Source organism: Pseudopipra pipra, chromosome 25, assembly GCF_036250125.1.
Source record: "Pseudopipra pipra isolate bDixPip1 chromosome 25, bDixPip1.hap1, whole genome shotgun sequence".
In the NCBI taxonomy this organism is placed as follows: Eukaryota; Metazoa; Chordata; class Aves; order Passeriformes; family Pipridae; genus Pseudopipra; species Pseudopipra pipra.
The window spans coordinates 682,358-697,106 of NC_087573.1; the positions used below are offsets into that span (position 1 = coordinate 682,358).

General features: G+C 56.3%; 1 protein-coding gene and 1 long non-coding RNA gene across 2 annotated transcripts; one reads left to right on the top strand and one right to left on the bottom strand.

The window, feature by feature from the left end:
• Positions 1-1,593: 1,593 nt before the first annotated feature.
• Positions 1,594-14,726, top strand: LOC135402433 (uncharacterized). The gene is made up of 6 exons (XR_010425125.1): positions 1,594-1,759; positions 6,973-7,371; positions 8,416-9,611; positions 11,236-11,415; positions 13,477-14,074; positions 14,660-14,726. It is a non-coding gene; the product is annotated as an uncharacterized LOC135402433 (long non-coding RNA).
• LOC135402432 (green-sensitive opsin) lies at positions 3,611-8,330 on the bottom strand. Its single transcript, XM_064635584.1, has 5 exons — positions 7,101-8,330; positions 5,232-5,400; positions 4,696-4,861; positions 4,345-4,584; positions 3,611-4,164 (listed from the first exon to the last, which is right to left on the bottom strand). The coding sequence occupies exons 1-5, from the start codon at positions 7,459-7,461 to the stop codon at positions 4,033-4,035; spliced, it is 1,068 nt and encodes a 355-aa protein (XP_064491654.1). The 5' UTR covers positions 7,462-8,330; the 3' UTR covers positions 3,611-4,032.
• Positions 14,727-14,749: the final 23 nt, after the last annotated feature.

Below are 14,749 nucleotides of genomic sequence, written 5' to 3' on the forward strand. Positions count from 1 at the left end.
CTGGCAAGTGCAGGGCCTGAACAGATCAATGTATTTGTGGAAAAGTGGGAAGAAATAACTCCAGGATGATTGTTCAAGGCTGGGACCTTGGGTCTGGGTTTGGGGATCTCCTGGTTCCTCAGGGACAGAGCGTGTGGGGATTTCCCAGGGGGGAAAGGTGGGGATTGTCTGAGGGCTCCAGAAGGACAACTCCTGCCTCAGGTTATTTACCAAATGGATTTTTATAGGTATGCTGGGGCTGGTTGGCTGTGCCCAGATCCAATCTGAATATGAAGTTCATCAAATTTTAAACAATTAATTGTCACTGGCTGTCTTGTCCTTGCAATATGAGGAGCTTTAGTGAGAACAAAACGTAATGAAGGTGGATTAAAGCTTAGCTGTGTGAAAATGAGTTAAGGAAACTTGAAATCAGGTTCAAAGAATTGTTTAGGTCGGAATTACCCTCTAAGATCATCAAGTCCAACCCTTAATCCAGCACTGCCAGGTCCATCACTAAGCCATGTCCCTAAGTCACCTCAGCCTGCCTGGTTTCAAGCTGCCCACAGAGCTGGGCTGGTGCCTGGGCTCTGCCCCACCGAGGGCAGTGGGACCAACCTCGAGCTCTTCCCTGGACCCAGCCTGGGCTCTTCCTCTGCCAGGAGATACCCCCAGCCAGGATAATCCCCTTGGATGCAGCCCCTGTGAAAGCCTTGGAAGCTGATATTAGATGAGCTGTTGCAAAATCAATTAGTGATAAACCCTGTGGGCAAAGAGCACAATTGGTTCGTTTTATTACGTTGCCATCTGAGCAGTAAAAATACAGAGATACACATGGATAAACCCATCTGAAACACGGGGCCAGGAATCCAGGCTCCTGCTGCCTCCTTCTTAATCTCCCATTACATGATCTGTCTTCTGATTGCTTTTGTCAGCTCTCCAAATTTAATAACTGGACAAACCATCTTCTCCGATTGTTCGCATATAAATAAGTGTTGGATCGATGAAGAACATCTTTAAAAGCCCCTGGGCTTTGAAAAATGAGGGGAGCGGGGCCTGGGAGGCAGATCCCAGAGAATTACAGCTTTGCACTGCCAAAAAGCAGCGTTGGAAACAAGGGGGGGGGGGGGGGGGACAGAAAAGAGAAACCCTGGAATGAGATGCTTTCTGGGGTGGAAGGGTTGGATCAGCGAGGGCTGAACGAGGTTCAGGATTTTGGTTGTCTGGTGGCTGCTCCTCCCCTGCCCCCACAGCTTGGAGAAACCAGTGCTGAGCTTGGGTGCTTTGGGTGTTTGTAGGGATTTGGTTGAGGAGGAGGGAGTGCCATCATCATCCTCAGTGGCTGCTGCAGAGGGGCTGAAGGCAGAGCAGAGCAGTCACTCTCTTAGGACGGGTTTATCCTTCTGTTCCCATCCACAGCTTCCACCCCAGACAAAGCAGCTGCTCCTTTGCATCACTGACAGCTCCAACCTGCCTGCACCTGAGAGCATCAGCATCCCAGGATCACTGGGGCTGGAAAAGACCTCCAGGAGCATCAAGCCCAGCCTGTGGCCGATCCCTACCTGTCACCCAGGCCAGAGCATTGAGTGCCACCTCCAGCTGTTCCTTGAGCACCTCCAGGGATGGGGATTCCATCTCCACTTCCCCATAACTGGTCACGCTCAGGCCGCTGTGTGCACGGCCTGTCCAGACAGCACCCACCTTGGGAAGGCTCCTGGCAGCAGGATGGATGAACCAGGAGGGAAAACTGTTCTGCTGGGATCGATTCTCCCTGGTGGCACAGGTAGGGACACATCTGGGGGACAGCTGGGTGGGCAGTGCCAGGGGGATCCCGGCACCACTGCCGGCATCTGCCACAGCACCACGGGCTGGACTCTGCTCCCCCTGCCTGTAGGAATTTGGCTGCGAAGCCTCAGCCCACACCCAGGTGGTCCCTGGCTCCCCAGAGCTCCCTGTTAGGGATCACAGGCTGCTGTTATTCCCCTTCAGAGTGCTGTGGATTCCCTGTGGGTTCTTCCAGCATCACTGCGCAAAAGGCAGCAGCCCTTGGCTACAGCTGCAGCATTTAAAAATGGTAAAACCTGCGGGGGGATGCAGGGCCAGGTCTGTGCTCAGGGCGTGTGGGAGGGGAGGGCTGAGCTCCTGGAACGTGTTGCACTCGGGAGTCTGCGAGGGGAGGGAGGTGGAGCGGGGGCTCCTCCACGTTCAATCACTCACCATAAAACAGCCCCGGTGCCTCTGTCCTCAAAGAGCTGAGGGAAACGGGCTCGGTGCTTTGTAGGGAAGGAAAAGAGGCTCCCGAGCCCGGGAGAGTGGCTGTGAATTATTCAGTGCAGGAGTGGTGTGAGGTTCCCTCCTGTGCTGACCCAGCACCGGGGTCTGGCCAGCAGCCCCGAATTTGGGTGGTGCAGGTCCAGTCCTGCGGGGTGTGGAGGCAGGAGGAGGGGGCCTGGGGAGCCAGGGCTGGGGGCTGCATCCTTCCCCCTCCCCAGGGCTTGGTGCTTTGGTACCAAAGGTGTTTTGTATCCCCGTGTTCCCATCACAGGGACAAGCCTTGGGCTTCCCACTGCTTTTGGTTGCTTTGGATCAAAAAAGGAGGAATGACACCTGAGAGGGGCAGGTGTGAGCTGAGCAGGGAGGAGTGGAGGGCAAGGGCCTGGCAGGGATGGGACTCAGGATTGCTCTCCAGCGGCTCCATAACGGATTCACTGCCACAGGGAATGATTTTTCCCTGACTCTGCCAATTCCATAACGACGCTGACTGGAAGGGCCCCGCAGGGAGGGGAACTTGAACTCTGCAAAAAGCTCTTTGCTGAAGTTTTATTTAAGGCTACCTGGGGAAATCTTAAATCTTAAAGGATGAAAGCCAGCGGCTGTTGGTGGGCTGGCAGTGAGGGCTGTGGGGCAGCAGCAGCACCAGCTGTGCCCTGTTCCTGTCTCTTTTTGCCTCTAAACCCCTTTGGTGCTCCAGCTAATGAGGCTGTCACCTTGTGGGGATGGTCTCTGCTCTCCCCCTTGATCTGGGCTTGCCTGACCCACAGCTCCCCCTTCCACAGCTTTTGGGGCAGCTCTGGGCTTGTGTCTCCAACAGCAGCATCCCATGTCCCCAGCTGGCCACCGGTCCTGTCACCGCAGCCCAAGAGAAAGGACAAGGACTGAGCATCTGTGGTTTTCTCTGTGCTGCTTCTGTTTATTTCTTATTTTTTAATCCCTACTTCTTGCCTGTGGACGTCCTTGTGCTGACGTGGCATCGTTTATTTATAAAATATGTACAGGAAAGCGCTCGGTACCAGCCCCACCCTCCAAGGTTGGCCGTGCCTGTCCAGCCGGAGCAGAGGGGGAAGGAAGGTGGTTTCCCTGCCTCGGAGTTGGGAGGAGGAGGAGAAAGGAAAGGGCTGAGAAAGATAGAGACTTCAAAGTATGTGAGCAAATATTTACAGGTTCCAAGACAAAAAAAAAATATATCTACAGTGTTGTCTTGGGGCTGGAGGGAGCAGGGCTGGAGGCGAAGCTCGTGGCTCCGTTTGTTATATTGATTTATGGGATTGTGGGAATTGATTCCCGGCTCTGGCCAGCCCTGGGCTCGGGCCCTGCCAAGGGGCACCTGGGGCCACCCTGGCCATGGGGTCCTGCTCCCAGGGGCTTCCAATGGTGCTTGGTCAGGATGCTTTGGGTTCTGGATGCTCCCGTGGCGCTCCCTGGAGCCCAGGGAAGGGGGAGCTGGTGGGGAGCACGTCTCAGGGAGGACAATGTTGCAGTTTGGGGTTTCTCTCTTTGAACACAATTTGAACCAAGCAGGGGGTGCTGGGCTGGGGGCAGGTGGGGACAGTCCCCTAAAGTGTCCTGGGAGCTGGGGCAGGGCCCGGGGGTCCCTCTGTGTCAGTGGGGGGAGCTCAAAGTGCCCCGGGGGTGCAGGGGTGGGGGCTGCACGGGGGGTCACTACGGCAGGACGTGCACAGCCAAATTCTTGTGCAGGGGAGGGGCACGAGGGGGGGTGTGGCCGTTTGTTTGGATCCCCGAGCTCGGCAGGTCAAACCAGTTCAAACTGTCCATGGTCTATGCGGGCGATACTTGGCTGGAGGAGACGGAGGAGACCTCGGTTTTGCTCTGGGATACGGCGGAGGAGGTTTCGTCGTCCCCAAAGGGGTTCTTGCCGCAGCAGATCGTGGTGATCATGCAATTACGGAACTGAGGAGGGGAGAGAAATGAGAACGTGGCACCAAAAGCCTCCAACAGCCCCTGAACTTGCTGCTGTCCCCAGACTGAGATTCAGCCCCTTCTGGGGAGGAGCAACGTGACTGGGGTGACCCCAGATGTGCTGGTCAGCCCAGGGCAGAGGCTCACCCTGCGTGCCGTGGGACATCTCACCTGTTTGTTCATGAGGACGTAGATGATGGGGTTGTAGAGGGAGGAGCTCTTGGAGAAGAAAGCAGGCACTGCCATCAGCGTGGCCGTGAATTCCGCTCCCTTGTTGGAGAAGATCCAGAAAGCCACCACGGCGTAGGGCGTCCAGGCCATCATGAAACCCATCACCATGAGGATCACCATCCGTGTCACCTCCTTCTCTGCCTTCTGGGTCGTGGCTGATTCCTGCTGCTGGGCAGCTGCCTGTGGGCACAGCGGGAGGTGAGGGGCCCTGCAGCTTTCCAGCCCTGCCCCACCACCCCTCTGCTGCCCGAGCTGCCTGTCCCAGCCCCATTAATCCCCTCCCAGCGTTACCTCTCGGACTTTGCAAACGAGGCGCCCGTAGGAGGCGAAAATGATGATGACGGGGATGAAGAAGTGGACGACGAACATGTAGAGGACGAAGGACTCGTTGTGGAATTCGGGGTTGTGGGTGTAGTAGTCGGGCCCGCAGGAACACTGCATCCCCTCTGGTATGTACCTGTCAGGGAGAAAGGCTGGCATCTGCACCTGGACCCTCCCTGGGGGCAGCAGGAGGGGCTCAACCTCGGGACCAGATTCCCCGAGGACGGGGGATGCTGGAAGAGTGGCACGTGTGGTCTGGGTGGGCTCCTCTGTGCCCCTTGCCTGGGCCTCGCTGGCCCTGCAGCCCACGGCTCCTGCAGGGCTGGCACCAGCTGTGCCAGTGTGCTGCCCTTGGGCACTCAGTGCTGGCTTGTTGTGACATCCCTGCCTCCCACAGGCAGCGGGATATTTATTTCCCTCTACCCAGGCTGAGCACTTTCCTGCCAGGAGCCCCCTGTGGACGAGGGATGCTGAGAGCTGCTGCTGCTGAGCATCCTGAGACTCACCTGGACCAGCCGAAGAGGGGAGGGGCAGCGCAGGACAGGGCCATTACCCAGGTGAAAACGATGCCCAGCATGGCGTGGGTGGAGGAGAAGCGGAAGTTGCCCATGGGTTTGCAGATGACGATGTAACGCTCGATGGCCAAGACCACCAGGGACCACAGGGCAACCTCGCCTGCGGGAGGGAGAGGGAGAACTCAGAGCCCCTCTGGGCTTCGTCTTCCCCTTGTTGGTGAGGAGAAGAGCAGAGGGAACTGAGGGGCTGGGGATCAGCATGGGATAACCAGCATTCCTACTGAGTAACTGGGAACCTCCCGTCCCTGAGGTGCAGGAGCTCTGGGAGCCGAGGGTGGGACTGCACCACAGCGAGAGGTGCTGGCAGAGGAGGGATCATCGTGGGGTTTTAATAGATTAAAAATCAAGGGGGTGAGTCCCACCTGGGTGTGAGGAAGCACAATTCCCAGTGATGATGCCAGATGCCTCCGAACCTGTTGATCCCTTTAAATGTGTATTTCATGAGCCTTCCGCTGGCGCTGCACCGGGGGAGGTGTGGGGGGGCCGTGTGGGTGGGTGTGCGTGCACATGTATTTATGAGGGATAATTAAACTTCAGGGGATTGGGAGCGTTTAGTGGTGCTGTAAGCCTGCTAATGCCCCCAGCTGTGATAATCTGCTGATAACTACACCCTGTGCTGGGATTCGCTGGAGACCTGCTGCTCGCACAGCAACTGCTTCCCATCCAACTTTCTTCCCTGTGAACAGGAGCCTCCTCCTTCTCTGAGAGATGCAAACACTGGAAAGGCAAATAATGCTGCCCAGGAGCCCCCAGGCTCACCCAGCAGAAATGGTGCAGACCTGTGTGATCATCTGACCCCAAGACTAAGCCCTTCCTTGGCTTGGATCAGGACATTTAGCTGCTTTTCCCTGTCAGAATATCCACATTTTTAAAATGTATGTATTTTCAGGTCAGCATCATTGTGGGAAATCGCCCCACTTAGAGGAAAGCAAGCAAAGTCCTCGTGGTGGTTCTGCATCTTGGTAACAAGGACTGTTGGGTGTCAGATCCATCACGAGGTGCTGTGTGGGCACGGGGTGCCAAGTGAATTCTCCCTGTTTTCCACAGGGCTTTCTGCAGGGGCGAAGTGTTGGTGGCACTTGTGTCCCTGAGAAGTGCCATAAGGAGGCTCCCAAGGGCACCCAAATTTGGTGCAACCAGGACAGAGCTGAGCCATTGCTGTGGAGCCTGGGAACCACCCTGGATCCTCCTCCCCCTCCACTGCTGTTCTCTCTGGTTAGGAGCTGCTGCCTCTTCCTTTTGCCTCTAGATGAGCTGTGAGCCCTCTCCATGCCTGTACCTCTTCCGTGGGGTTCCCCTCCTGAGGGATATCTCTTCCTGCCCTGAACCCTCCATTTTTGCCCAAAAGGGAAGCCTTTGGTGAAGAAGTAATCACGGAACCATTAAGGTTGGAAAAGACCTCTAAGATGACTTGTCCAGCCCTGTGCTTGGTCTGAGATGTTTGGCAGTGATTCAGGGACGTGGTGTGGTCATGCCTGGGGGGTCTCTGAGAGCCACCTTGGTGTGAGACCCATAAATGCACCTGACCAGTGTGGCCAGGTGACCCCAGGTGGGATCCTGCAAACAGCGATCCCTTCCCAGGGCTCCTTTCCTTGCCGCTGCCTGGCTGGTGATGGGGTGGGGGCTTCTTGGGATCAAGGTCAAACACGCATAAACCTGTTTTCCTCCCCAGTTTTAGGCGCGGGGAAGCAGTGCTTGCCCGGCGAGCTCTGCCCCACACAGCGACGTGGGATGGCCCGACAAGGGCAGGAGCTGGGCTCCCAAAGCCCCGGAGAAGCCCCAGGCGCCCCCAGGCCTTACCTCCCAGCGTGGCGAAGAAGCCCTCCACGGCACAGCCGGTGGGGCCGAAGATGAAGTAGCCGTTCCAGGCGGTGGTGAACGTGACGGTGAAGCCAAAACAGGCCATGAAGAGATCGGCCACCGCCAGGTTGACCAAGATGTAGTTGAGCGGCTGCCGGAGCTTCTTGTGTTTGAAGGTGACCAGGAGGGTGAGGAAGTTGATGGGGAAGCCGGTGGAGATGAGGAAGAAGATGTAGACGCAGACGATGCGGTATTTCCAGGGCTCGGCCAGGTAGTACTGGGGGTACTCGAAGGGGCTCCGCACCACCCCCGTCTTGTTGGACATAGGCACGTAAAAGTTGACACCCTCCGTCCCGTTCATCCTGCCCACCCTGCGCGAGCCGCTCTCCCTTTGGGGCTTTCTCTAAATAATTTTGCTTCGACCCCAATTAACGAGAGAAAAAAGCCCCTGCCCCAACCCCCAATGCGGAAAAAACCCACCCAAATAGAGGATTCCCCCCGGTTCCCAAAAACGAGCGGGTCAGGGGCGGCAGGAGCCGAGGGGACGGGAGGTGGTGGCTGTGCCGCGCCGGGGGCTGGCGGTGCCCGCGGGCCAGGGAGGTTTTATACCCTTGGGCCCCCTCGAGGGAGCACGGGGGGGGCCTGATGAGGGGCTCGGCTAACTTTGTGTGACAAGGGCAACGGGATTGAGAGGGGTTGATGGTTTAAGCACCCTCTAAGCAGCCAGTTGGCCCCAAAACCTGCATTAAAGCGTATTAATTGCCATTAAGTGTTTAATATTGTTTAAGGAGTTGGGGGGAGGAAGGATGGGGTGGGGAGTCCTTGGGAAGGGGAGCAGAGGTGGGAGAAGCAGTGAGGAGTTTGGGAGCGGCCGTTTTGGGTGACTGATGTGGAAATGGAGCCGTTCTGGGGTCCACAGTGTATCACAGGCTTTGGGGAGTCCCTGAGTGCCTGGAGGACCCCATGGGAAGATTTGGGGACTGGGGATTGCCCAGTTCTGCCCCACTGACATTGAGGAGGTCACTGGGGGAAGACTGGATTGAGCTCTGTGGGTCTGAGCTGTTGGCTTAGCTCTGTGTTTTGGGTGCCTGGTTTTGGGGGCTGCTGGTGTAGATACCTGTCCCCATCACAGAGCAAATCCAGGCTCTGCTGGCACAGCCAAGGGCCACCTCTGTACGAGGAGATGGGCCAAGGCAGGAGGGGAAACCACTGCCCATCCCAAAGGCTGCAGTCCTGGTAAATGCAGTGTTTTGGGGCAGGTCTGGTTGTGCCAGAGGACAAAGGACTTAGCAATGATGTCCTGAATTCCCTCCAGAGAGAGTGCAGAGAGACCAGCCCAACCTGGAAGAGCAAGTAGGATGGAAAGAAGCTTCTCCCAGTCTCTCAGCACTGACTGTGGAATGTGGGATCCCCATTCCGGGACACACGAGACTGTGAAACCTTCCCAGCAGGATCAGTGCCAGCTTGGAGCACCAGTGCTCCATCTCATCCAAGCTCTTCCCCATTTCTTCCTTCTGGGTCATGGGTGCTCCTTCTCCAGGAGGCCTGGCTAAGGCGCCTTAGGAAGCTCTTCCCTTAATCCCTGACATCTGGGGCGTTAACGCCTGATCGGATAAGGGGGTAAGCTCTCAGCCTCCTCCTCACCGCTGCCCTCCACGAGACATGCATGGAAAAATCAGCCTTGTCCTGCAGGATGAGTGAGGCCCTTCTGCAAGGCTGGAGCCTCTCAGGGCCGGGGCACGGGAGCGGAAGGCTCAGGAGGGTGGGAGGGATGGATGGATCGTGTCCTAATCGCTGATCCAACAGCAGCAGAACTGGGACGTGGCCAGAGGAAGTGGGTCACACCAGCCTCAGGTGCCCTGGGACAAGGACTCCCCATGGGATGGCTGTGCCTCTTGGAATTATCTCACCCCACAGCCTGTGAAACCACCACTCGTGAAATTCTGGGTCTAAGTCTTCCCTGAGGGGAAGAGCTTCTTGTGGAGAAGTCCCATGGCCCTGGAAGCTGTGCATCCATCTCGGTTCCAGTGTGTCCCTCCCAGCTTCCATGGGAGAAAGCAACTCTCTTCAGCTACAGTATTTCACTGTGATGGCCCACCTTCAACCTTGCAGTTAGCACCAGGAGCACCTGAAAGCTCCAAGGTTTTACATGTGGACACAAGTGCCTCACGGGATTGTTAATTTTCCCCTCCCATCTCTGAGACTTCCTGCCACCTCTTTGTGTGTCCTGACTTTGCCTGAAGAGTTGAGAGCTGTACAAGGAAAGCACAGCTATGGGGGAAGGGGGCACTGACAGGTCTGGGTGCTGAGGGAAAGGATCAGCAGTACTTTCTGCAGAGGGACTTTTCCTGGCTCAGCAGATCCCCTCCACTCTCTTTAACATGAGGTGTGGTCCAGGTTTGGCTTCATGCGTGGTCCCCGGGAACCTTTCACAGAGAGAGAACTGCCAACAGAGGGTCAACAAGATCCAGACCGGGATGTTTCCCCTTTTTGGAGCTGACTGTGGGGCAGGTAAGCCCGAGTCACCCCTGCAGTGCCACCAGGGCTGTCCCTGCACAGGTGTCCTCGTGGACTCCCCAGTGCCCTGAGCCAGCCCGGGGTGTGGGGCAGTGGATTTAGAGCTCTCCCAGGTCAGCACAGCCGGAGCAATTCCAGAGGCCTCGAATAAACCCAGTGCAGGGAAATGACACCGGCGAGGATGGCTGGTTCCTCCAGGACGTGTCCTGAATGCAACCTCGGCTCCTGCTGCATCTCTGTCTCAGAAATGGAAAGCGATGGCTTTAATTTGGTGTCTCTTAGCAGGGAAACTTTACAGGCTGTTCTCGCTCCTGGAGAGCGCTCGGTTGTGTTCTGTGCTGACTCTACGACAAAAAGGCAACAGCAAATTCCAGGCCTTGGCTAATGCGGGAGGAGAGGTTTGCTGCCTTTGTGTTTGTCCTCAAGAAAAGGGTTTTCTTCCCCCTTGCAGGTTTTCCTGCCCTGCCAAGTGCTTTGAGATGAGCTTGTCTCATCCGTTGTTTGTTCGCACTCTGCGTGACGGGCCCTGAGCTGCTCTGGGCTTTCATGTCCTGTGTAAAGCAAGAGCTGATGATTATAATCAAATAACTGATTCACAGAGCTGATAGAGCTGGTTGGCAGGGCTCAGCGACAGGCAGAGCAAACCCCGGGGGAGGTGGGTTCCTGGAACCCTTTGTGGTGCCTGTCCCTACCCCTGTGCCCAGCTCTGCACCAGGGCTGGGCACAGGCACGGGACCCACCTGCCCACGGGCACAAAGGGAACAACTGGCAGAGCAAGATGGAGAGAAATGCAGAAGCATAACCAATCAGTCATGAAGCAGAAGCTTGAGCTTAGATTCTGGTGCTGGGCTGAGGCTCAGCCCTGTGACCCTTGGCCACGAGCACAGTGCTGCCTGCACGGCCGTGCTGAGCTTCCTCTGTGCTTCTGACTCGTTTTGCAATGTGCTGCCCTGAATCTCCCTTCTGGAGGGGCTCGTTCCTCCCCAGTGGGCAGGGGAAGAGGCAGGAAGGTGCCTTGGTGCCCCGGCTGCCCTGGGAAGACCCCGTTTCCTGGTATCACATTGCAGCCACGCGCGGCCGCGGCGCTGAGCCGCTTACGCCGGACTTGGGAGCTCCCTCGCCAGGAAAGGGGTTAAGGAAAGATAAAGCCAGAGCGTTATAGAGACCATATGGAGGGGAAGAAAACCCTTTATCCTGTAATTGGATTCGCCCTGCGGTGGAGGTGAGGCTGAGTGGAGCTGACAGGCCGTGATGGGCGAGGCGCTGCCAGCCGCCCGTCCAAAGCAGGATGTGTGTGCACAAACTTGTAGATCAATCCATTAGAGTGGATCAAATAGATTTAAACATGTGGCAGGGAGAAGGAGGACACAGATGTATTTACAATTGGGTTCAGTGGGCCCTCCCTCCCCCAGCAGGGATTACCTGGGCCGTGGCAAGGGCTGTGCCCTCCAGTGGATCCATCCAGGACAGGGATCTGGGGGTGCACAGGGAGCTGCTTTGTCCTGTGCCCTTGCTTCTGTCCCAAAAAATAAGGGTACACAGAAGACTGTTTCCTGTCTCCCACCCACAAGGTTTGGGCAGAAGGGACCCCACTTCCCATTTTCCTCTTTTCCTGCAGGTTCCCCATCACCATCCTGCTCCAGGCTCTCCCCCAGAACAGCCTCACAGGAGTGGATACACTGAGCCATAAAGCAGCTGGGAAGCAGGAGAGCTGCACCACGCCAACCTCTTCTCGTGGTATTTGCAAGCAGGCAGGCCCCTGTCAGCTCCCAGGCTTTTCCTCCCTCTGCTGATCCAGGTAATGTCTCAACAAGCACCGTAGGATTTCCTTGGAGAGACAGCCAGTCTTTGGGCCCTGTCATTCTCTTGCCAAGGAGCTGAGCAATCCCAGCTCAGCTGTGAACCTGCTCTGCTCCCTGTGGTGCTGTCAACACTCCTCCCTCAGTGACAACCCAGGGCTGCAGCAGAGTGGGCAGGTGTGCAAGACAGTCCCCCAGCCCTGCAGCACCGCGGAGGAGCCGCCGGCACAGCCACTCTGGCACTGCCTGCACTGGCACTGCCTGCACTGGCACTGCCTGCACTGGCACTGCCTGCACTGGCACTGCCTGCGTGCTGGGGGCTGTGCAAGGGACCGAGCTGTGCTCTGACAGGGCGATGGTGAAGATGCTCCAGTGAGATCTCCCCGTCTTGCAGACTGGAGCCAGTCCCTCGCTGGGATGTGTCCTGGTTTATGGGCTGCCCGAGCCAGGCAGGCGTTAGGCAGGAGTTCACTGGGAGAGCTGGGGGTCAGGGATCTGTGTCCAGCTCTTCTCTCCAAGCTTTCCTGCACCTGACCAGTGGCAGGTGCTTGACTGCAAAGTCAGAGGGGCAGAAGGAAGGCTTTTATCTAATTCCAGAGGGATGGATGTGCCCAGATACCCCCTCCCTCATTCCGCAGTGTCCACTCTGCTGCCATGGCCCAGCCTTCAGCCCGGCTGAGCAGCCAGAAAAGGGGGTTCAGGCACACAGAAACAATCCAGCTCTTTTATTTTTAATTCGTAAATCTCATTTGAAGTGGAACCCTGTTATTCCTGAGGGCCTTGTAGTGGCTGCTCCCAGCCCTCCACGGTGATGCTCTACACACGCTGCTTCGTTTTGTCATAACTGGGTCAATTTATTTCTTTCCTTCCTAATACAAGCCTTTGGTTTTCTCAGTGGAAGCCTGGAGACTGCTGTGACATGGGCAGCTGGGTTATAATCTTTTGGGAAAGAGTACAGAGGAAATTTGGAGGTTGCCTGCTTGTTTTCTCTTTCCAGCAGGGCTGTTCCCTGGTGCCTGGCTGGGCTGGCTCCTCAGTCCAATGTCCCCATGGCACCCTGAACAGCCAAATTGGTGTCCCAGCTCCTGCAAAAACCACGTCCCGGTGGTACTTTGGGTGTCCTGGGGAGAATCCCTCCTGTCACTGCCCTGGTCATGCCCCCAGCCAGCTGCAGAGCCCCATTCCCTGCCTTCTGCCCCATTCCAAGGCCCCTGCTCCTCTTGCTGGTGGCCGAGGGTCCTGCACCGCAGGTCATTTTTGTCCTCTTCTTGCCATCCCTGCTTTAAAGCCTTTTATGGATTTGCTCCAGACCAAATGTGTCCGTCCTCTCCCTGTGTCCTTCATCCTGTAATTGGATTCTCTTCTTCCATCCAGCCCAGGCCGGGTTCCTCCCCATCCCTTTATGTAACAGTTCTGGCTCTGCCTGCGCCGCTTGGGGCTTGACCTGCAGCAGTGAATCCCACGTTGGTCCAGCAACCCTTTTCTTGTGCAGCCCCTGCTCCTCCTTTTCCTTCCCCATGGGCTGTGGGCTCCCTCCATCCTCTGCATGGCTCAGCTCCAGCCCTGCAGGATCGCTCCGAGCGCTGCCGGGGCTCCGGAGAGCAGGAATGCGAAGGGCCCGTGCAGAGGAGCAGGGCACGGGCAGGACTGTCTGGAAAAATGATGGATATTTCCACTCCTTTCATTAATATTTATTCTCCTTAATTCCCAGTCTTTAGTGTTTAGCTCTCTAAAGCTTTTGTGGTTGAGAGGCTTTCGCTGAGGTTGCTGTTCCAGGCCTGAGCAAAAGATCCACGGATTAAATGGGTATTTTATCAAATGTGAGTCCTCTGCTGGGATCAGATCTGCACAGGCCCCAGTGTCTCTGCAGCACTTTCTGTGGCTGTCAGAGTTTTCCATCTGGTTTTCCTGGCCCCATGTCCCAGCAGGGACAGCAGTGCCGCTGTTCCTTGGTCCCCAGGTCTCTCCTGGGGTCACTCACAGGGAGCACATTGACCTGTCACCTGGACTGTCTGTTTGTCACCCCAAGGCATCTGACCCTGATTCCTTGTTCTTTGCAGGATGAACTGGTGCCTTGGGAGCCAGAATGGAGAGGAAGCAGCAGCAAACCCCAGACACAGATAACCAGGCACTGACTGCCGAGGGCTGTGGGACGAGCAGGGTGACTCCAGTGAGGGTCTGACAAATCCTGGGCAGCTGGCACCGATCTGCCACTGTCCCAGGAAACCTACTGGCAGCTGGAACCACTGACCACAGCAATGGCTGTGCCTCTTCTTTCCCCCCCTCTTCTTTCTTTCCCCCCTTTTTTCCCTGCCCTTCTTTCCCCCGGGGTGGGCACATGCCCGGCCCATGTCCATGGTCACCTGCAGATCCCGGGGGTTGGATCCCTTCCCTCGGGGTCACACCTGGCTGCTCTGAGCTGGGCCTTACCTGAGTGCCCCCCTGCAGTGCTGAGCACAGGGCTGGGGTTTGCCTCCCGTGTGGGAGCAGGAGCATCATCCATCATCCCCCTGCTGCTGTGACAGCCCGAGCGGCCCCACAAACAGCCACTTAATGCATTTCGTGCTGCCTTGGTTGTTGTCTTGCAGTGCTTAACCTGCTCCACCGGGGTTTGATACGGGAACAGCAGGAGGGAAGGAGGGAACGAGAAAATAAAAGGTCAGTGGGTGCCTGGAGTGTGTAAAAGCTGAATTGCACTTCATCAAATCTAATAAATATTCCCTGTGAGCAGGGCAGGGACCTCTTTTACTGAAATGCTGAGCGATTTCCCTGCCTTTGAGCTCAGCCCAGGACTTGGATTATGGGAGATCCCAGGCTCTCCCACCACCTACCCAGGGTCACCAGCACCCCAGAGAGACAGAGGGGTGCCCAGGGAGGGCACCCAGTCCCACAGGATAAGCCAGTTACAGCCCCTCACTGTGCATGAGGCTGCATTTTCTACCATTCCTAAAAATATTCCTGAGCCTTCAAGTGCAAACTCTGTAGCTTGGATTTGAAAACCAAAATGGGAACAGCTGAGCTGCATCCCATCGTGTTCTCTCACCTCCTCTCCTTTCTCTCTTCACTTCTTCCAGCTTGGGGAGAGGATGGCAAAGGAGTGACCAAAAATGCAGAAAAATGAAGCAAAGAGACATTTTACTCTTGTTTATTTTGTTCTTTGATTGAGAGAACAATAAGTGTTTATTAGCACATAAATGTATTTTATTAGAAAAAGGGATTTTTTTAATGCATCTTCTCACTCAGCCAGGAATGGCCATGAATTACCCTGAATTACACCAGAGTCATGGGGAGGAATCCGAGTGGGACCAGGCAAGTTTGGGGACAGGAAGGGTG